Source organism: Corella eumyota, chromosome 4, assembly GCF_963082875.1.
Source record: "Corella eumyota chromosome 4, kaCorEumy4.1, whole genome shotgun sequence".
Taxonomy (NCBI): Eukaryota; Metazoa; Chordata; class Ascidiacea; order Phlebobranchia; family Corellidae; genus Corella; species Corella eumyota.
Window position 1 is genome coordinate 3,273,976 of NC_137493.1, and position 17,349 is coordinate 3,291,324.

Consider the following 17,349-nt stretch of genomic DNA (forward strand, 5'->3'; position numbering starts at 1 on the left):
CAGTAGGCTTATGGCTAGCGGACTCAAAAAGAGTTGAATTCGTGTTGTTAAAATTTCTATACCCAGTTGTTACAGGTAAAATTCTTGTACTTATGTCTTGATCCTTGGCTGTGATATTAAGTTTGCTTGCTACCAGTACCTTGTATTTAATTTTTGCCACATTCAATAAAGTGTCGTAAGCTTCTTTTGAACGTTCAGCAGTTTGCATCATTAAAACATATCCGCCTACTAAGACAAGTAAGGCCAGAAATATTAAAGTAAAAATAATGCGAGTACACAATGCACACTTTAACATGACTTTCACGAACTGACTTTTAAATTAAACTGGGCAACCTTAGTGTTACCTTTTGATTTTTGTTCCTTATCAAAAATTCCTTTTTTACATGTCTCGAGACTACTTTATAAACAGTAATGTTCACAATTTTAACTACGCTGGTAGTAATTAACAAATAATCGTCTTGAAAGTTAATTAATCTCAGCACGTTGTGTTGTATCGCTTTACAATTTTTCTTTTTTATTAAAATGCTTTACAGTCCTTAAATTAACTTGTTACCATTACAGCCAATGATTCATAAAGAATGGTACCAACTGATGCCATTGCATTTACCCAAAGGCTGCTGTTAACTGTTAAATAATATTGCAAGAAAAACTATTAACTTTATTATTTTTTTTTAATGTAGTCGTAGGGGGAAATGTTTAAAAACAAATGTTTACTGTTTAGATTTAAGTTATTGTGTTCTAAATGTCGATGGCGTTGTTGATACTGACTTTACGCTGAAGTTTCATTGCCTAAGCCGCCTCAGCGTATTTCACATGCACAATGTTAGAAAACGTATTTTCCCTAAAAGGAATTTAAAAAAACAACGAGGCGCATGCCGAAATACCAACATATTAGTTCACGAAATCCTGACTTTAGTTTCTAAAGAACTATGGGCAGTTGGCAGTGCTAAACATACTAAACAAGATGTCTTTACAAGAACCAGATAAGCAAAGCCTACTTAGACCAAAAAGAAGATTTAGAAGCAGTAGATATTTGAGCATTAAAAACACACTTAGTCCTGATATCAAAAAAGATTTAATTCATATTTTATCGCCATTGCCTGTTGACAAAGAGTCAAAAAGATGGCGTTTCAAGTCGACAGAAGCTTTTAAAGAAACAGCACCATCTCAAAAGAGGATTATTCTCTTTGTCATTGCATTAATCGTTTTTCACATATTTACTGGGATGTTACTTTATGCAGTAAAGGTAAAAGCGTTTTAAAATAACACAATTTTTGGGTTTAAACAAACATTGGTTCAATGGATATATTAATAGTCATTTGCCTGTTCTTAGGCTTATGCTACAACGATTGAGCGAAGATATGGGTTTTCGTCATCTATGATTGGATTGATTGTATCTGGATGCGACATTGGGTATTTTATATCAATTGTTCCTGTTGCAATAGCCACGTCACGTATGCCAAGGTAAAAATAATTTCCAGATTTAAAGATATAGTTTTTTATTTTGCATGTTATTTGCAGGCCTCGTATCATAGCTCTTGGTGGGCTTATAATGGCAATGGGTGGCATAGTTGGATGTATACCGCAGTTTTTATGCGGAAAATACGATCAGGCCGAGTTAAGTAATTTTCGCGAACACTCACTAAGTGCATTTGTTCAAAACAGCTTAGCACCTCAACTCTGCAATATCGTAAGTACAGTTACGCGATTTGAACGACTTATATTACAATTTTGACGTAACATAGGTGTTCGTTGTAGATACTTGTTTTTTTTTCTCTTTCTAATCATTTACTAAAACAGTGACTTTGGCTATAAACAATAGGTAACAGCCAGTTTTTAATTTAAATTTAGAACAAAACTTTATCGTATACGAACGAACCACAACTAAGCTTTACCCAAGAACTCAACTTTGATAATAAAACAAGGTAGAAATATATGACTATATATTGTATATAAATTCATCACATTAAGATAATGTAAAACCAGTGTTGTTAACATTTTAGTGACGAAAACGACCTTTTTCAAATTTGCCCCAAAACACAACTTGAATTTCTTTTTATTTTATCCACACTTCTGATTGGCTTCGGTTCAGGACCGGTTGCTACTTTACATTTTTCCTACATTGACGACATCACTCCGCCCGAAAAATCTCCCTTATATTTAGGTAAAAGTTATTGCGTTGAGTTAACAGTTAAATTTTAAATTGTGATATTTTAAATGTTTTTTTTATTTTTAAAATCAGCCGCTGTTCAAACGTTTGGAGTCATCGGAGTTCTACTAAGTTATTCCTTAGCAGGATTCGTCAGCAAACTTTATGTGGATTTTGGTAAGCTTTATGATAGATTTAAAGGCTTAAGACAGTCACTACATTGTTTAACTTGCATTAAAGTTTAAAGGGTGTAATAACAAGTCGCCTAACCTTGCGTTATTTATAGTAAATGTGCCAACGATGCAAGCATTTTTTAGTTTTAGGGAGGACTACTTAACTTTAAGTGTACATGGTTTAATAACGAGTCGTTCTTCCCTTACTTATTTATAGGAAGTGTACCAACAATGCAAGTATTGATGAAACCTGGTGACGTAGGCTGGGTCGGGGCCTGGTGGTTGGGTTTTCTTATTCCATCTGCTGGTGCTATATTATCCTTCTTTCCTCTCCTATGTTTTTCCGATGACGTCAAATATACAAATGGTGACGAAGAGAACGTGAGGTCAGCTGAACAGACCAGACAAAAAAGTAAACATTGGAACTTAAACAGGTCGATAATTTGTATGTTTTTTATTTGTTGATTTTATTGTAATACTTTTAAAAGGTAGATGCAATCCATTAAAGTATATCACTGTAAACTTGGTGTTAGGATCTACGTTGTTGTGCAATGTTGGATGGAATATTCAGCCTCTTACTAGCGGGACATTTGTACTGAAATATATTCAACAAGAATTCTTACTGAGCGTGTCTTCGTCTAGTTTAGTAGTCGGTATGTTATTTATATACTGAATATTTTGATACATCTCAAAAAAAAAAAAATTAAATGTTTTTTTTTATATTTAAACAGTTTTAATTATTTTTTTTCAAAAGGTGGGATTATTTGGCTTCCCACTTGTATTGGTATTTCTTTAGGAGCATACATTCATTCAAAATTTCAATGGAACACCCATCAGATAGCAATGTACATCGCCATTCTTTTGGCGTTGTCTTCAGTTTATTATCCAGCAGGTGAAAAGTTTACCAAAAAAAGTTATCTCTTTCTTATAATTATATTATAAATAGTATTTTTTGCCTGCTTTTGTTTTTGAAAGGTTGTCCTAACCATGACATAATTGGTCTTACGAACAATAGTAATGCTGAAATCTTGTGTGCTCAAAGTTGTGGATGTGCTCGTAAGATTGTGTCGTTGCGACCTGTTTGTGGCCCTGACTTACAAACTTATGCAACTCCATGTTTTGCTGGTTGTTCCTCTATGACTTCGGTAATCTTTTATTAAAAAATTAACTCTACTTTTAAAAAAAATTGATATCATCAATTATGTTTATTTAATAGGAGAACTACGTGGATTGTAAATGTGTTCTGTCTTCATATAAAGGCAAAGTTGTTGAAGGATTCTGCAGCAACAGGTTGTATAATTAGTTATAATTTGTCTGTAATCTATTATGTGGTATTGTTAACTTGCCTAATTTCTTAGATGTAGTCCAATTCAACTGGGTGTTTTTATCGGCAACTTTATAGCAAGAATGTTACTCGTCTGCATGTCTTATATTCCTTACAACATATTTATCATGAGAATAGTAAAGCCAGGATACAAACCGATTGCAATCGCTGTAAAAGAAATCATTGGACGATTATTCGGTAAATTATTCTGTTATGCATTTCTAGTATTGCAAAAAAAAATATTTATTTTTTTAAGGTGAAATTCCAGGGAATTTGATTGCTGGAAAAATGTTTGATTTTTGTTGTTTATTTTGGTCGAAAGACGATTCTGGTGGATGTCAACTTTATGATTTAGATCGTCTGAGAATGGGGTAAGATTGTCACTTACAACAAACTGATTTCTAGTTTAAATAAGCATTTATTTTGTATTTTACATGCAGCTATTTCTGGTTAAGTATAGTGCCGTCGGTATTTTCGCTTTCTGCTTTTTTATTGGCCATTTGGTTGACTAGAAATAAAAATGACAACAACGTTATACCACAAGTTGTGGTGGAAAACTGGGATGGTAATTGTTATTAAAAATAGTGTTTTTTCTTATGTAAAAGCTGTAAAATCTGCTTTTTTGCCCCAAACTTTACAAATAACCACATCATTTCTTTTTGTATATAATAACAGTAGTGTTTTCGACCAGATAACTTTGTTTACACTTTTTTTGTTGTTTTATTTTTTTTAGATGATGTTTTTGAAGATCAAAATGCAGCCTAATTGCATTTGTTTATTGAAAACTTCTCCAAATTCTTAGTTTTATTTACTTTCAAGAAGTGAAGAATTGTCTATAAATGTTTGGTAAAATAAATCGGTTTTCTTAACTTTATACAAATGAGTTTATATTATAACATACAAAAAAGACCACAGCTACTAAAAACTTAAAGTTTTGTCTGAAAAGTTTGATTTAATATTCTTAAAAATTCCACAAAATTTACAACACAATCGTTTATTCATATACAAAAGGACATAAAATAGATAATTACAATGGAAGATCGTGCTTCTAGCTCACAGAGCTAACTTTATGTTGCTTAACACTTCATTTAACTATGGAATTAAATTCATACAGTTTTATTTTTTATACATAAACACAAAACTTGATTTAAATTTTTTTTTCATATAAAACATGAAAAAATCCAAAATATGATTGGGAATAAAATTGCCTAATTATTTCTGATTTCTATGGAGAGCAATAGCTGTTTTAGAACAAAAAGGTGATCTGTATTTAATTCCTGATTGCAAGAAAACTTTTGGCGGCAGTCCAAGGTCTAGGAGATACAGCATTCCATATGAGGGAGGTAGAGAGGGGGGTAAAACACAAGATATTGACCATTTTACTGGAAACTTGGGGGGCAAAACCTTTACAAAAACAATTTTTTGGGGTAATAAAACCTTGTGTAGACCTTAGATTTTAAATGTACACCACTCATAGCATATTTTTACCCTACATTAGGTTGATAGATTCATTCATTAGAGGTCTTAAATAATATTTATTAACAATTTATTTAAAAATTTAAATGAAGAATTACCTGATTGCTTGGACAAAAGTACATGATTGGGGCCATTGTATTTTCGCACCATCTTTCTACAGCTTCATACCAGGGTTGTATAGTAAGAAAACTGTCATGTTGGTCTCCCATAGCAACTATAACAAGATCAACAGGAGACTGGGGCAGGTCTAAAAAAAAATAATTTCAAGTTATGGCATTACCCATTTCTCTATTTTTTTTTAACAGCAACTAATACTTGTACATATACTTTGCCAAAGTGACTAAAATCTTAGGACAACACTATCAGATTAATCAGGTTAAAATTGTTTGCCTACCTTTAATATTATTAATAAATTTAGCTTTCGAAAGTTGAAATAACTTAAGCTCATCTTGAATATATCCGTCAATCTGTAAAATAATTTTAAAAATGTTAAGAAAAATATCTATTTCTAAATAAACACAATCACAGGCAAAACAACAGGCGCTAGGAAATTAAACTGTTGGAGTTTTACCTTTACAAAATCAGCCATAAAAACTTGAACTTTAACATTATGGTTAGCCATATGTCGACCTGTTGCAATTCCCCTTGCACCTATTTCGTTTGGTGCTGTAAATATAACCACATGAGGGCACTGGTGTGCATTACGAGGGTGTAACCTAAAATAAGAAAAAACAATTATAAAGTTTTGGGTGTAATTATAAATAAATTTAAAGAAATGTATAAATAATTTCCTACTAGTATTAACAATAGAAAATGTGAAGTTATTTTAAAACTGTTCACCTGTTACTTCCCCCCAGTACAGTGAGTGCCATTTGACTTGCATTTATTCCAAATGTTTCAGTTTGTCTGGTTAAATTAATGCCCATTGCTTTTGCATTCTCGTTTATGTTATAATGCATTGCTTTCGAAATACAAGGAATCACCAAACCAGTATCTTAAAAAATTGCATCAATAATTAATAATAAAATACCGAATAAGGAAATCATTATTTTTATCTAATGATTACACAAAGACTTTATTAACACAAAATCAATATCACAAGAACATTTCAAAATATATATATGTCTTGAAAATAAAAAAAAATGCAATCCGTGGTACAATTGTAAATTATGACTGCTGAATATTGGTTGATAGTTGGAGCTATTTTGCAACAACTAAAATATAGCGCACAAATTGCCTTGATTTAATAATATATAATTTTAATAATGTTTACCGGTGTAATATTCTTTTATTTCAGAATTAAGCGTCTCTTTGGTTCTAATTTGTCTGTATGCAACTGGTTTGCTTACAATCACATTTTCATCATGTCGGTATTTGGGTTCAGGTTTATTCCGACGCGATTTTAAAGGAGTTCTATGAACAAAACATTAAAAAATAAATATTATTTTTTTTAAATTCAAATCCTTTTTTTATGTTTAACTTTATCTTTTAATCTTTTTTATTAAAATGCCCACCTCACTTCACCATCACTACCAGAATAAATATCATCCAGAACCGCATGTTTATCGAAAAGTGCCAAGTTTTTCTCGAAATCGAAGTCCTGGTTAAGTTCTTTATGATCGATGTTAAAGCATTCACTGTTACCTCGATTTCCACTTCTTTTAATGGGCATACCTTTATTTTAAAATTTAGCATATTACTACACTTTAGTAGTCTACAAGTAAAATTGGTCATATTTATTAGAAAAAAAAACAATAATGTAAAAAAATCACATTTAAAAAAACTTAACAACATAGAGTTTTAATTAACATACATAAAAAATAGCTAACTTCTTTTAATAGCCACCTAATGCTTTAATGCATTACCATTATTAGTGTAATTAGATTGAGGTCTTCCATCTTTTATGTAAGGATGTCTTTGCTCTTTAAAACTGTGTGTTAGTCTTGGGGGTGACAGTTGTTGAGGGGAGGGCAGTTTAGTTGTGGATTTCTTAGATGGAGTTTTCTTGGGTCGCTGCTGAGGTTCTGGCTCAACTGTTTGTGATGTCATCATTTCATCAACAATCGTCAACTCTATTATATCTTTTGCACTGAAATATATAAAAACTTCAGTAATAAAGTAGTTTTAGTAAAATAGTCATAGCAGCACAACAAACAACATTTTAGTTATCTAAAAATATTAACAGTGCCAGTAAATATAAGATTTTCTAAAGTGTTAGTTTCGAAAAAGTTAAGTATCAATACTTACTTGAGTATTATTTCTGTAAAATCGCACTGGACACCGCTTTTAAATGGTTGTGAAAGCACAATAGACTGGATAGCTTCATCAACACTCTTGATTTTTCCTTGATAAAATCCAAATATTGGTCCACAGTCAACACTAACATGACAGCCCACAAATTGATGTGCCATTATTTTGGTTTTAATTATTCTTTAGAACAAAGTTTAAATACAAAAAATCTCCTAGTAATAGAAAATATTTAGGTTTAGTGTTATTAACATTTTAACGACAAATGCTACAACTTTTGTCTGAATATGCAAAAATAGTCTTGAATAATAACATGCAGCAAAAAAATAACATTTTGTCTAGTTATAACTGTTTTTAAAGCTATTATTGGCAATTATTATTAAGGATTGCCATGATTTAATTTTCCATTTATGACAGTTTTTAAAAATGTTTATTAGCGACGTAAACGCATAAAGAATGCATGGTTGCACTCCTGGCTGTCGGGTGGCATATACTTGTCATAAAAGTCGGCATCGAACCTTTCCGGTTTAAAACCAAATCGTTGATACAAAAGCATAGATAAATTGGAAGCAGAGACATGTAATGTTACATCTTTACCCATGCAAGTTTGAATTAGATGATATAACATAAAGGTGCCAATGGACGCACGTTGCCAGTCAGGATGTACGAATAAAAACGAAATGTAAGCTTCGTTAAACGCCATGTCGGGTACTAAAAACCCAAACCCGATCACCATTTTTTTATACAATGCAACAACACTGAAATCTGGGAATTGTAAACTTTCAGAGAGATCAATTCCAGGCCAAAAGAAATGCCTGCATAAAGCATTCACAGCAGGAATGTGACGAGGTCGAACATAAGTATAGTCAATCGGAGCCGACTTTGTAGGTTTCCAGTTTATATCCTTTTTATGATAATGTGCCACAATTTCCTGCAATAGCTTAAGCTTTAATGGCTTGTTTTCATAATCTCTACGGATAAAGGGTTTTAGGGTCCTGTGTGTATAAGGACTTATAATAGTTTGCTGCTCGTTATTATCACAACCAATAAGCTTTTGTTTAAAGGTTCGATCACTTTTGTAATCGGGGTGTAACAGAACATCTGACGAAAGAAATCGATCCAATATTTTGTGATGTCGAGAATGTTGTGATACCACTGTAGGTGCTGTGAAATGTGTGGTGTGTTCAGTATCAGTACTTGACTGATCTTCTACAACCATACCCTTCTCTTTCATGGACAACATTTTCGCAGTTTTGTCAAAGTTAAAAACAGGCACACCGAGAGATCTCTTTTGTTGACGAAGTAGTAGTTTTCGCTTTAACCTTCGTGCTTCTAAACCTGCATTTGGTGCAGAAATAATCTTTTTTAAGACCCTTCGTTCTTCATATAAGCTCATTGGTAAAATTTTCTTTTCATCTGTGTTTTCAACCTCATTTTTTGGAGAGTGACTTACATTTACTTTAGGCTTTATATCATTTTCAGGCATTTTATTAGTGTTGACCTGATTAATTTCTTCACTATCAGATTCGTCACTAATTGCAATTAGCGGAAGAGTAGCGTCCAATTTTTGTTGCTTGGGAGATTTGGGTTTTTCAATCGGTTGATTAGGAACAGAAGACAAAGAACTAGCTGGGGATGAGGATCTTGTAAGACTTAATGGCGAAGAACAATCGTTGTTTTCATCAAAAGAAACACTTTCTTGCTTTGCTCTTGAGAAGAAATACGAGCGTTTTCTAGAGTTGGAACGCGAGCCACCAAAGTATGTTCTCTTGGGTTTAACCGGAGTTCCAACAATGTTATCAGGACTTCCGGGTTGGTAAGCTGGTGATTTTGTGGGGTCCGCCAATCGCCACCACCCGGGATCTTTAAAGGTCCCATACCCACTTTGAAACCTGTGGGGATTTCCACTGGAAAGAATGCTACCCACTGAACAGGACCATTGCGGTGTTCGCTTCTTATTGTTCCCAAAAAATAAATCCCAATATTTTTCAATAAAAAGACAAATGTCCTCCTTCCATTTAAAGAAGCCGTGCTTGCCCAAACTTGATTGTGCTAAGTTGTACAAAGCCAAACTCACTACTTGCACCCAAGTCAATTTCATTCGTTTGAATGTCTCTGTTTCGTTACATGAACCACATTTAAAAACAAAGTAGTTGTCTCCAAGAACTGGAGAAGGTGGCCCACTGTGCAAACAGCTTGCATGCACCCAGCCTTTGCATATATCACAATAAAAAACTAAAACTCCATCCTTGAGACAACCACAGTAGGTACATTTGGTTATATCAGCTTTTTTATCATCAGTCACAGCTTCATTAGTAAGAACATCTAATTCCAAATCTGACATTGTTCTAAATAATTAACTCTGCAACTGTCAGACTGTAAAAAAGGTTTTGTTAAGTTAAGTAAGTGCCGATATTTATATTAAAAAAGCAACACCAAAAAGTTTTGCTTGGTTTGGCGATTAAAATATATATTTATATTTAAAATATTCGGTTTCCTAATGTTTTATGTTTGAAAAACTAAACTTATAGCAAAATAAAGACGCGAGATTTTAAAGAAAAAATCGCTCTAGGCTTTAGTTAGTTATTTTTTTAATTTTAATGTTTTTTTTTTGGCAACCCTAATTTTAAACATTCATTTTTTCCTCCCTTTTGTCACGTGATATCGTTATCAGTAAAAGGTGCAAAAGTTTCGTCGTTTTGAAATGGGTTTGGCGCTTTTACTGATAACGGCAGCAAAAATGTCCATTTTATTAGTGGATTATTGTTTTTAATAGAATTTATTACAAAAATTCATATTTACCTAAGCTTGCAAAGAAACTATAAGCCGATTAGACAAGTAACAATAAAAGTAAAATCTTTAATAAGGCAAGTAAATTTCATAAAGAAATGATAAAATATTTAAAAAAGTTTTTTTTTTTAAATTAAAACTCAAGTTGTTTTTACAAGATGAGTTTTTAAACCAGTGACATTTTTAGGGTGTTTATTTTTTTAATTATTTATATATAAACATATTATTTTATTGTCCAAAAGATCTTTAAAATATGATTGGATTATTAGGACCTAGATGGTTGATGTGCAAAAACTTTTCTTACAACTAACATATGTGCTAAGGAGTCAGTCTGGAAAGTAAAACAGCAATTGGAACAATGTTGTGTGATTGAGCAATGTTACAAACAGGTACCTAAATTTTAGAGACTGGGTAAGTACTTTTTTAAATAATTAAGAGTTGTAACTTTATGGCAAAGGTGGGTGATAAAACCGCTTGAGTTTTAATAACCAATCACCTTAAGTATCATTTTTGTATATACATTTTAAACTTTTAATTTGGCTGTAAAAACTTCTATCACATTCTTTTCTATTTATCAAAACCTGGAAGTTTTTACCAATGTGTAGGGTTAACTTTTTAATTAACTTTGCCCACCTTTGCCTATCAGGTTCATAGTAGATGTGCTTGTTATATTGAAACAAAACGTATATATATAAAATTACAAAAATGACAATTTACCTTAGCACCAATTTGTTACCTACTTATAAAAATTTGGATAAAAATACTTATATATAATTTGTCTTATGTTTGTCTTGGGACTATATGGCATTTACATCTACTATTGACCCTTTATTTGTGTTACTTGTTTTTTTAATCAGCGGATATCAGTATGGGTTTTTATGTTCTTTGTATAAAAATTAACATGTTAAGAAATTCTATATGCTATATGCCCTGTGGCATCCACTTTACTGGCTTCTTTTCAGTTGAGTAAGTAGCCATGTGGCATTTTTATAATTCTTTGTACTCTGTGCACATTCCAAGAATGTTTTTGCCTGCAAAAATGGCTAAGTTATTTTGTGGTCCGCAGGTAGCATACATGCTGCTGCGCGTTTTAAAAATAGACCTCCACATAGAAACGGCAACAGATTGTTTAAACGCTTTTGGCATGAAGTATAAAAAAAAAAAAATTAAAACCAAAAAATTGTTTCAAATTAATACTTTTATTGGATTTTTTAATGATGGGATATAATAAAACAAACAAAAACATTTAAATATGAAAAAAAAACTTTAAAAAACAACAACAAAAATGTTTATATATCTGATATAAATTTATGTCAGAAATAATTAAAAAATAATTGGTTAGTTGAACTAATAGCTATGTAATGCAATCAAGTATTTTGAAACTTAAATTTGATCTATTATTGCCTATGTTAAATTTTATCGTAAAACTTATTTTTTTTTAAAACTGAGTACAACTAAATTTAAAAAATAAGAATTTTTTTTCTTAAACAACATTTATATATATATTCACTAAAAAAAGATTAAAAATTTAAATAAAAACTAAAATGCATTATCTTAATTTATTATAAAAACAAAAAAGATGTTAAGCCTGACTTTAAATTGTTTTGTTATCAACAATAAATCAAAATATAAAGAGTTATATGGTTAAACCCATTACTGAAAAAGTTTCACTATTTTTTTATATAGTTTGGTCGTTCCTGGAGTACCAACTACATTACAATTTTTAAAAAAAACTTCAAAAAATGTAAATATATATAAAATTTTCTTCGATATTAAAGTGTGGTCGTTCCTGGAGTACCCACTTTAGTATAACACAATTTTTTTTCAAACACAAAAAACACATTGAATATTGCAAAATATGAAACTGAAATCAACTGTAATTGAAATGTTGAACTGTAAAACAAACTTTCTTGAAAGCATTACTGTTAAAAAATCAAAATGTTGTAGAATGGACAACAAACCAAAAAACAGTATTTTAGTGCTGATCGTCTTGCTGATACATTAAAAAGATGAAAAGTGGTTATAATTCTACTGATGAATTAAGAAACAGAAAAAAAATTAAATGTGTTTTGCTGGTGAATCAAGAGGAAAAAACATGCATCAAAAAACCACTAAAGCTACTTTTACGTAAACAACAAGTAAAGTGGTAATGAAACGAACATTTAAAAATGAGAGCAAAACTAAAAAACTGTAAAGGCATTATGCGAATTCCACTTAAATAAATGTACGAATAACAAAAATGCTGCTATGGTACATTAAAAATGTATTGAAAAGATACAAAAGCTTTGAAAACCAAAACTGAGTAAGAAATTATACACACGACATACTGCAGTATAAAAAACTTGGACATCGTTTCTTATCAAGATTTGAGGTTCAGTTTTGCTGTTGTTATGCTCTAACATAAATGGAACTTACTCAGGAAAAATATTAAAAACACTTATAGAAAGAGAAACTGCTGATAAAAACATGGCAAACTACAATGCCAATCAATGTATTTAAAGAAAATCTTTCGAAAAAATAAAATTGAAGAATTTCCAAGTAAAATCAACCAAGCAGCTAATTATTGAATCGCTCATTTTTCAAGCACAAAAAGTAACCATGCATGAAAAATTCCAAGCGCAAACATTGAAAAAAAACTATTGTTAAGCTCCAAAAAATATTTTGCAAAAACAGACAATTAACAATATGTGATTATGTTGGTTTATTCCTGGCAAACTTAACATTACACATGCAATACATATATAACACAATTTATAAGTAAATCAAACCTTTTATTTTTTTTAATTACAATGTGTTTATTTCTTGTAAAATCATTATATTTAAAATCTTTTTAAAAAACCTAGTATATGCTAAAAAAAAAGCATTAAAAAAAAGCAAAAATGGAAAAAATTAAATTCATATTTTGATATTTATTGTTGAGAAATCCCTTAACATCTTTTGTCCAAATTTTAATAGAACTATTCCAAATTTTTACAAAATTTCCAAATTTAAAAAAAAAACTATTTGAATATGTAAAATGTTGTAGGCAAAAAAAATTCTTATTCAAAAAAAGAAGTTTGGTTAATTTTTATGTTCTTATTAAACGATTTTTAAAAAATTATTTTGTAAACAACACTAATTTTAAATTTGCAACAGGCTCATTTTTTATTCAGAAACTTGATTATACATAGCTAAATGCACTACCAATTTATCTAAATTATCTAACCAAAAATATCGCAGCATTAATTAAAATGACTCTGTGTCAAAAGTTTTTAAACAATCTAAATCGTTTCACTGGGTCTATTTTTAGAAATTGTACGCAGAATTATGCTACAGGCGTGTCACAGAATAGCTTACTCATTTTTACTTGGTAACATTCTGGCATGTGTGTATGGTATAAAGATTATAAATGATGCTATTATGGTTACGATACTTAGCAAAAAAGAAGACAGTAAATGTGCATGTCATTAGGAATATGGTGTATATTTATAACTATTTATTATAATTTACGTGACACATAAAAACATAAAATCTCATGTTGTTATCTGAATGTTTTTTTAAATAAATAAATGTTATTTTGTACGACATACACTAATTTTAATTTAAACATTAATTACTATTTTGTTGCATTTTGTGGTAAGATATAAATTAACCTTTTTTAATTTTTAGGTTGCAAAGCTGTTTTTAAGCTATTGTTTATTTAGATCACTAGTACTTTATGGTTCTTAAACAACTCTCCTACTCTACAGTCCTCGCTTATTTTCTCGAGGACACTGCAAATTACAGTGCTCCATTCATTTTAACAAGCTGTTGTTTTTATTTAGGTTTATATACATAATGCCTCTATACGAGTTTTATTATCATTCCTAGCAAAAACATTTTTTGACAGCAGCAATTATACTAAAAAAGAAGATTTAAAGAATTCCATTCAATCCTAAAATGAAATATTACTAACTAACGAGTATGGTAAGCCTAATAAATAAGTTTATATATTTTAAAGCTAATCTATTTTAAATGTTGCATTTTGCAATAATATGTTTAATTCTACTTAATTTGTTAAGGTTGTAACACTGCTTTTACTTAGCTAGGACTTATAGTTGTGTTTCTTTTCATTTAAACTTTTATGCAAAATTTTTGAGGTGGTAAATGATTTTTGTTTTTAGCTAATTTCTTAGTTCGACAAATTAGTTATGAATCACTGAACTCAAAGAAAAACAAATCAAGATTTCTGCAACCCGAAAAATTTTCTACTTGTGTGCACCAAAGTAAGATCTTTTATATGAAAGGCATTTTCATGTATGTTATTTTTTTTTGTTTTATTAAAACCAGCCACCTCTTTTACCAGGAGAATAAATTTGACAATATTTTTTTTTAAGGAAAAAAAATCATGACAATATTTGTATTTTACCTAAAAAATGCAATCTAGATAAAGGTTATAAAAGACTTCCATAAAACTATAGTAATATTTTTTTTAAATAATTTAATACTTTTAATTAAATAATTTTACATTAGTTGCCTAGACAAAAAAAAATGATAATAAAGTTTTATTTTTGCTATTTTATTTAGTTGCGACTTATCAACCTCTCAATAAGCCAGTTTTTGATTCATTTCTTTATTTATATGAACAAGAACCAAGAAACTTGTGTGCACTCATGTTAGTACTTTAACCCAGTTTTTGCAATATAAAAATAATATAACAATTTAAAATATTTAATAAACAATTTGAATACTTAGATTACTCTATTCAAAATCTATCAACTTTCAAGAAAGTAAAGTAACTGACCTAAAAGACAACCTAAACCCAATAAAAAAGAACTGAATGATGTTTGCTGTGTGTGCACCAAATGTAAGTCATATTTTACTTTACAAAAGTTATGTTTTTTAATTTAAACCTTCGTTTTTAACATATTAAACTTTCATTTATCCAGCTGTAAAGTTTAAAGAAGAAAAAAACTCCCAAATTGATAAGAAACTGAACTAAAAAATTTGATGACCTATGGGTATCACTAGATTAAAGAAACAGTCCCAAAAATTGGATCCGACTTACATTGTGCCGAAAGACTTTAATAAACTTACATAAAGGTTAAAGTAAAACTAAAATATTGGGTATATTTGCCAACCCTACAATTTAAGATTGGGTTGACACACAAATCTCACCTTACATCTGTATTGGCCCCCCAACTATTTGGTGGTAGAACCCTTTTTCAAATTAACTTTATGTGATATATATTCAAGTGCTGATTAATTACTCAATCATTTCGAATACTTTTATTTTGCTGTGCTTGTTTTTATTTGTCATATTTAGGCTGTATTTACTTTTTTTGTATCTTTTATTTTGGTTATGTGTTTGCTCGTCGTTTCGGCATTGTGTTGATTTTGTGTTTTGCTAGTTTAGATGCAGAAACTTTAAGTAGGCACTTTACCTATAGTTTCGTAGTAGGCACTTTAACCTTAACTTTGTAGTAGGCACTTTAACCATAACTTTGTAGTAGGCACTTTACCCATATTTTTGTAGTAGGTACTTTACCTAAAACTCTGTGGTAGGCACTTTACCTATAACTTTGTAGTAGGCACTTTACCCGTAGTTTTGTAGCAGGCACTTTACCCTTAACTTTGTGGTAGGCACTTTACCCATAACTCTGTAGTAGGCACTTTACCCTTAACTTTATAGTAGGTACTTTACCCATAACTTTGTAGTAGGCAATTTACCCTTAACTTTGTAGTAGGCACTTTACCTATAGTTACGTAGCAGGCACTTTACCTATAACTTTGTAGGAGAAACTTTACGTATCACTTTGTAGTAGGTACTTTACCCATAACTTTGTAGTAGGCACTTTACCCATAACATTGTAGTAGGAACTTTACCTATAGTTTCATAGTAGGCACTTCACCTATAGTTTTGTAGTAGGCACTTTACCTATAACTTTGTAGTAAGCACTTTACGTATCACTTTGTAGTAGGAACTTTACCCATAACTTTGTAGCAGGCACTTTACCCATAACTTTGCAGTAGGCATTTCACCCATAACTTTGTAGTAGGCACTTTACCTAAAACTCTGTGGTAGGCACTTCACCTATAGTTTTGTAATAGGCACTTAACCCATAACTTTGTAGTAGGCACTTTACCCATAACTTTGTAGTAGGCACTTTACCTAAAACTCTGTGGTAGGCGCTTTACCCATAGTTTTGTAGTAGGCACTTTACCTATAACTTTGTAGTAGGCACTTTACCTATAGTTTCGTAGTAGGCACTTTACCCATAACTTTGAAGTAGGCACTTTACCCATAAGTTTGTAGTAGGCACTTTACCCTTAACTTTGTAGTAGGCACTTTACCTATAGTTTTGTAGTAGGCACTTTACCTATAACCTTGTAGAAGGCACTTTACCTACAACTTTGTAGTAGGCACTTTACCTAAAACTCTGTGGTAGGCACTTTACCTATAGTTTTGTAGTAGGCACTTTACCCATAACTTTGTAACAGGCACTTTACCTACAACTTTGTAGTAGGCACTTTACCCATAACTTTGTAGTAGGCACTTTACCTATAGTTTTGTAGTAGGCACTTTACCCATAACTTTGTAACAGGCACTTTACCTATAGTTTTGTGGTAGGCACTTTACCTATAGTTTTGTAGTAGGCACTTTACCCATAACTTTGTAACAGGCACTTTACCTATAGTTTTGTGGTAGGGACTTTACCAATAGTTTCATAGTGGGCACTTGACTTCGAATTAGGCTTTGAAGTAGGCACGTTACATATAACTTTGAGGTAGAAACTTGTACCTATATCTTTAAAGTAGGCATTTTACCCATAACTTTAAGGTAGGCACTTTTACTCTCAACTCAGAATTAGCCACTTTTACCTCTAACTTTAAAGTAGGCAATTTATCTTTAACTTAGAAGTAAGCAGTTGTACCAATATCTTTAAGGTAGGCCATTGTACTAAAAGCTATATGGCTACTGACTAGTTTGTGACGTCATTATTGGAACAAAAAGCAATAAGCTTTGTAATAGGGGCAGATAAAACTATAGTAAAGTTCCACTATAATATGTTACAAAAATTACTTTAATTGCGTTAGAAATATTTTTCAATAATTAAAAGTATACAGTACATAAAGTAAAAAAATTATAAAGTAATTTGGCAACTTAGGGAATAAATATGATATCTATAGTCAGTCAATACATTTTTTCTCTATTGTTTTGTTTTTGGAAA

The 17,349-nt window shown here is 30.8% G+C and overlaps 3 protein-coding genes across 3 annotated transcripts; 1 reads left to right on the forward strand and 2 right to left on the reverse strand.

Moving 5' to 3' along the window:
- Positions 1–964: 964 nt before the first annotated feature.
- LOC145749837 (solute carrier organic anion transporter family member 2A1-like) lies at positions 965–4,411 on the forward strand. The gene is made up of 15 exons (XM_082565705.1): positions 965–1,246; positions 1,334–1,464; positions 1,522–1,690; positions 1,852–1,925; positions 2,004–2,164; positions 2,243–2,326; positions 2,540–2,756; positions 2,815–2,975; positions 3,077–3,214; positions 3,298–3,467; positions 3,539–3,612; positions 3,681–3,844; positions 3,903–4,017; positions 4,087–4,211; positions 4,380–4,411. The coding sequence occupies exons 1-15, from the start codon at positions 965–967 to the stop codon at positions 4,409–4,411; spliced, it is 2,097 nt and encodes a 698-aa protein (XP_082421831.1).
- Positions 4,412–4,665: 254 nt separating this feature from the next.
- LOC145750461 (enhancer of mRNA-decapping protein 3-like) lies at positions 4,666–7,576 on the reverse strand. Its single transcript, XM_082566502.1, has 9 exons — positions 7,370–7,576; positions 6,988–7,211; positions 6,637–6,796; positions 6,396–6,535; positions 5,963–6,116; positions 5,694–5,838; positions 5,517–5,589; positions 5,221–5,369; positions 4,666–5,050 (listed from the first exon to the last, which is right to left on the reverse strand). The coding sequence occupies exons 1-9, from the start codon at positions 7,531–7,533 to the stop codon at positions 4,859–4,861; spliced, it is 1,401 nt and encodes a 466-aa protein (XP_082422628.1). The 5' UTR covers positions 7,534–7,576; the 3' UTR covers positions 4,666–4,858.
- Positions 7,577–7,674: 98 nt separating this feature from the next.
- Positions 7,675–9,876, reverse strand: LOC145750137 (cysteine-rich protein 2-binding protein-like). Its single transcript, XM_082566087.1, has one exon. The coding sequence runs from the start codon at positions 9,711–9,713 to the stop codon at positions 7,803–7,805; it is 1,911 nt and encodes a 636-aa protein (XP_082422213.1). The 5' UTR covers positions 9,714–9,876; the 3' UTR covers positions 7,675–7,802.
- Positions 9,877–17,349: the final 7,473 nt, after the last annotated feature.

Excerpts from the sequence above, each read along its gene's own strand:
- LOC145750137 (XM_082566087.1), bottom strand. The coding sequence starts at position 9,713 with ATGTCAGATTTGGAATTAGATGTTCTTACTAATGAAGCTGTGACTGAT.
- LOC145750461 (XM_082566502.1), bottom strand. The coding sequence starts at position 7,533 with ATGGCACATCAATTTGTGGGCTGTCATGTTAGTGTTGACTGTGGACCA. Across the intron at positions 7,212-7,369 it reads TTTACAGAAATAATACTCAA|TGCAAAAGATATAATAGAGT; the intron begins GTAAGTATTGAT and ends TATATATTTCAG. Across the intron at positions 6,536-6,636 it reads GGTAGTGATGGTGAAGTGAG|AACTCCTTTAAAATCGCGTC; the intron begins GTGGGCATTTTA and ends TTTTGTTCATAG.
- LOC145749837 (XM_082565705.1), top strand. The coding sequence starts at position 965 with ATGTCTTTACAAGAACCAGATAAGCAAAGCCTACTTAGACCAAAAAGA. Across the intron at positions 1,691-1,851 it reads CACCTCAACTCTGCAATATC|AACAAAACTTTATCGTATAC; the intron begins GTAAGTACAGTT and ends ATTTAAATTTAG. Across the intron at positions 3,613-3,680 it reads GAAGGATTCTGCAGCAACAG|ATGTAGTCCAATTCAACTGG; the intron begins GTTGTATAATTA and ends CTAATTTCTTAG.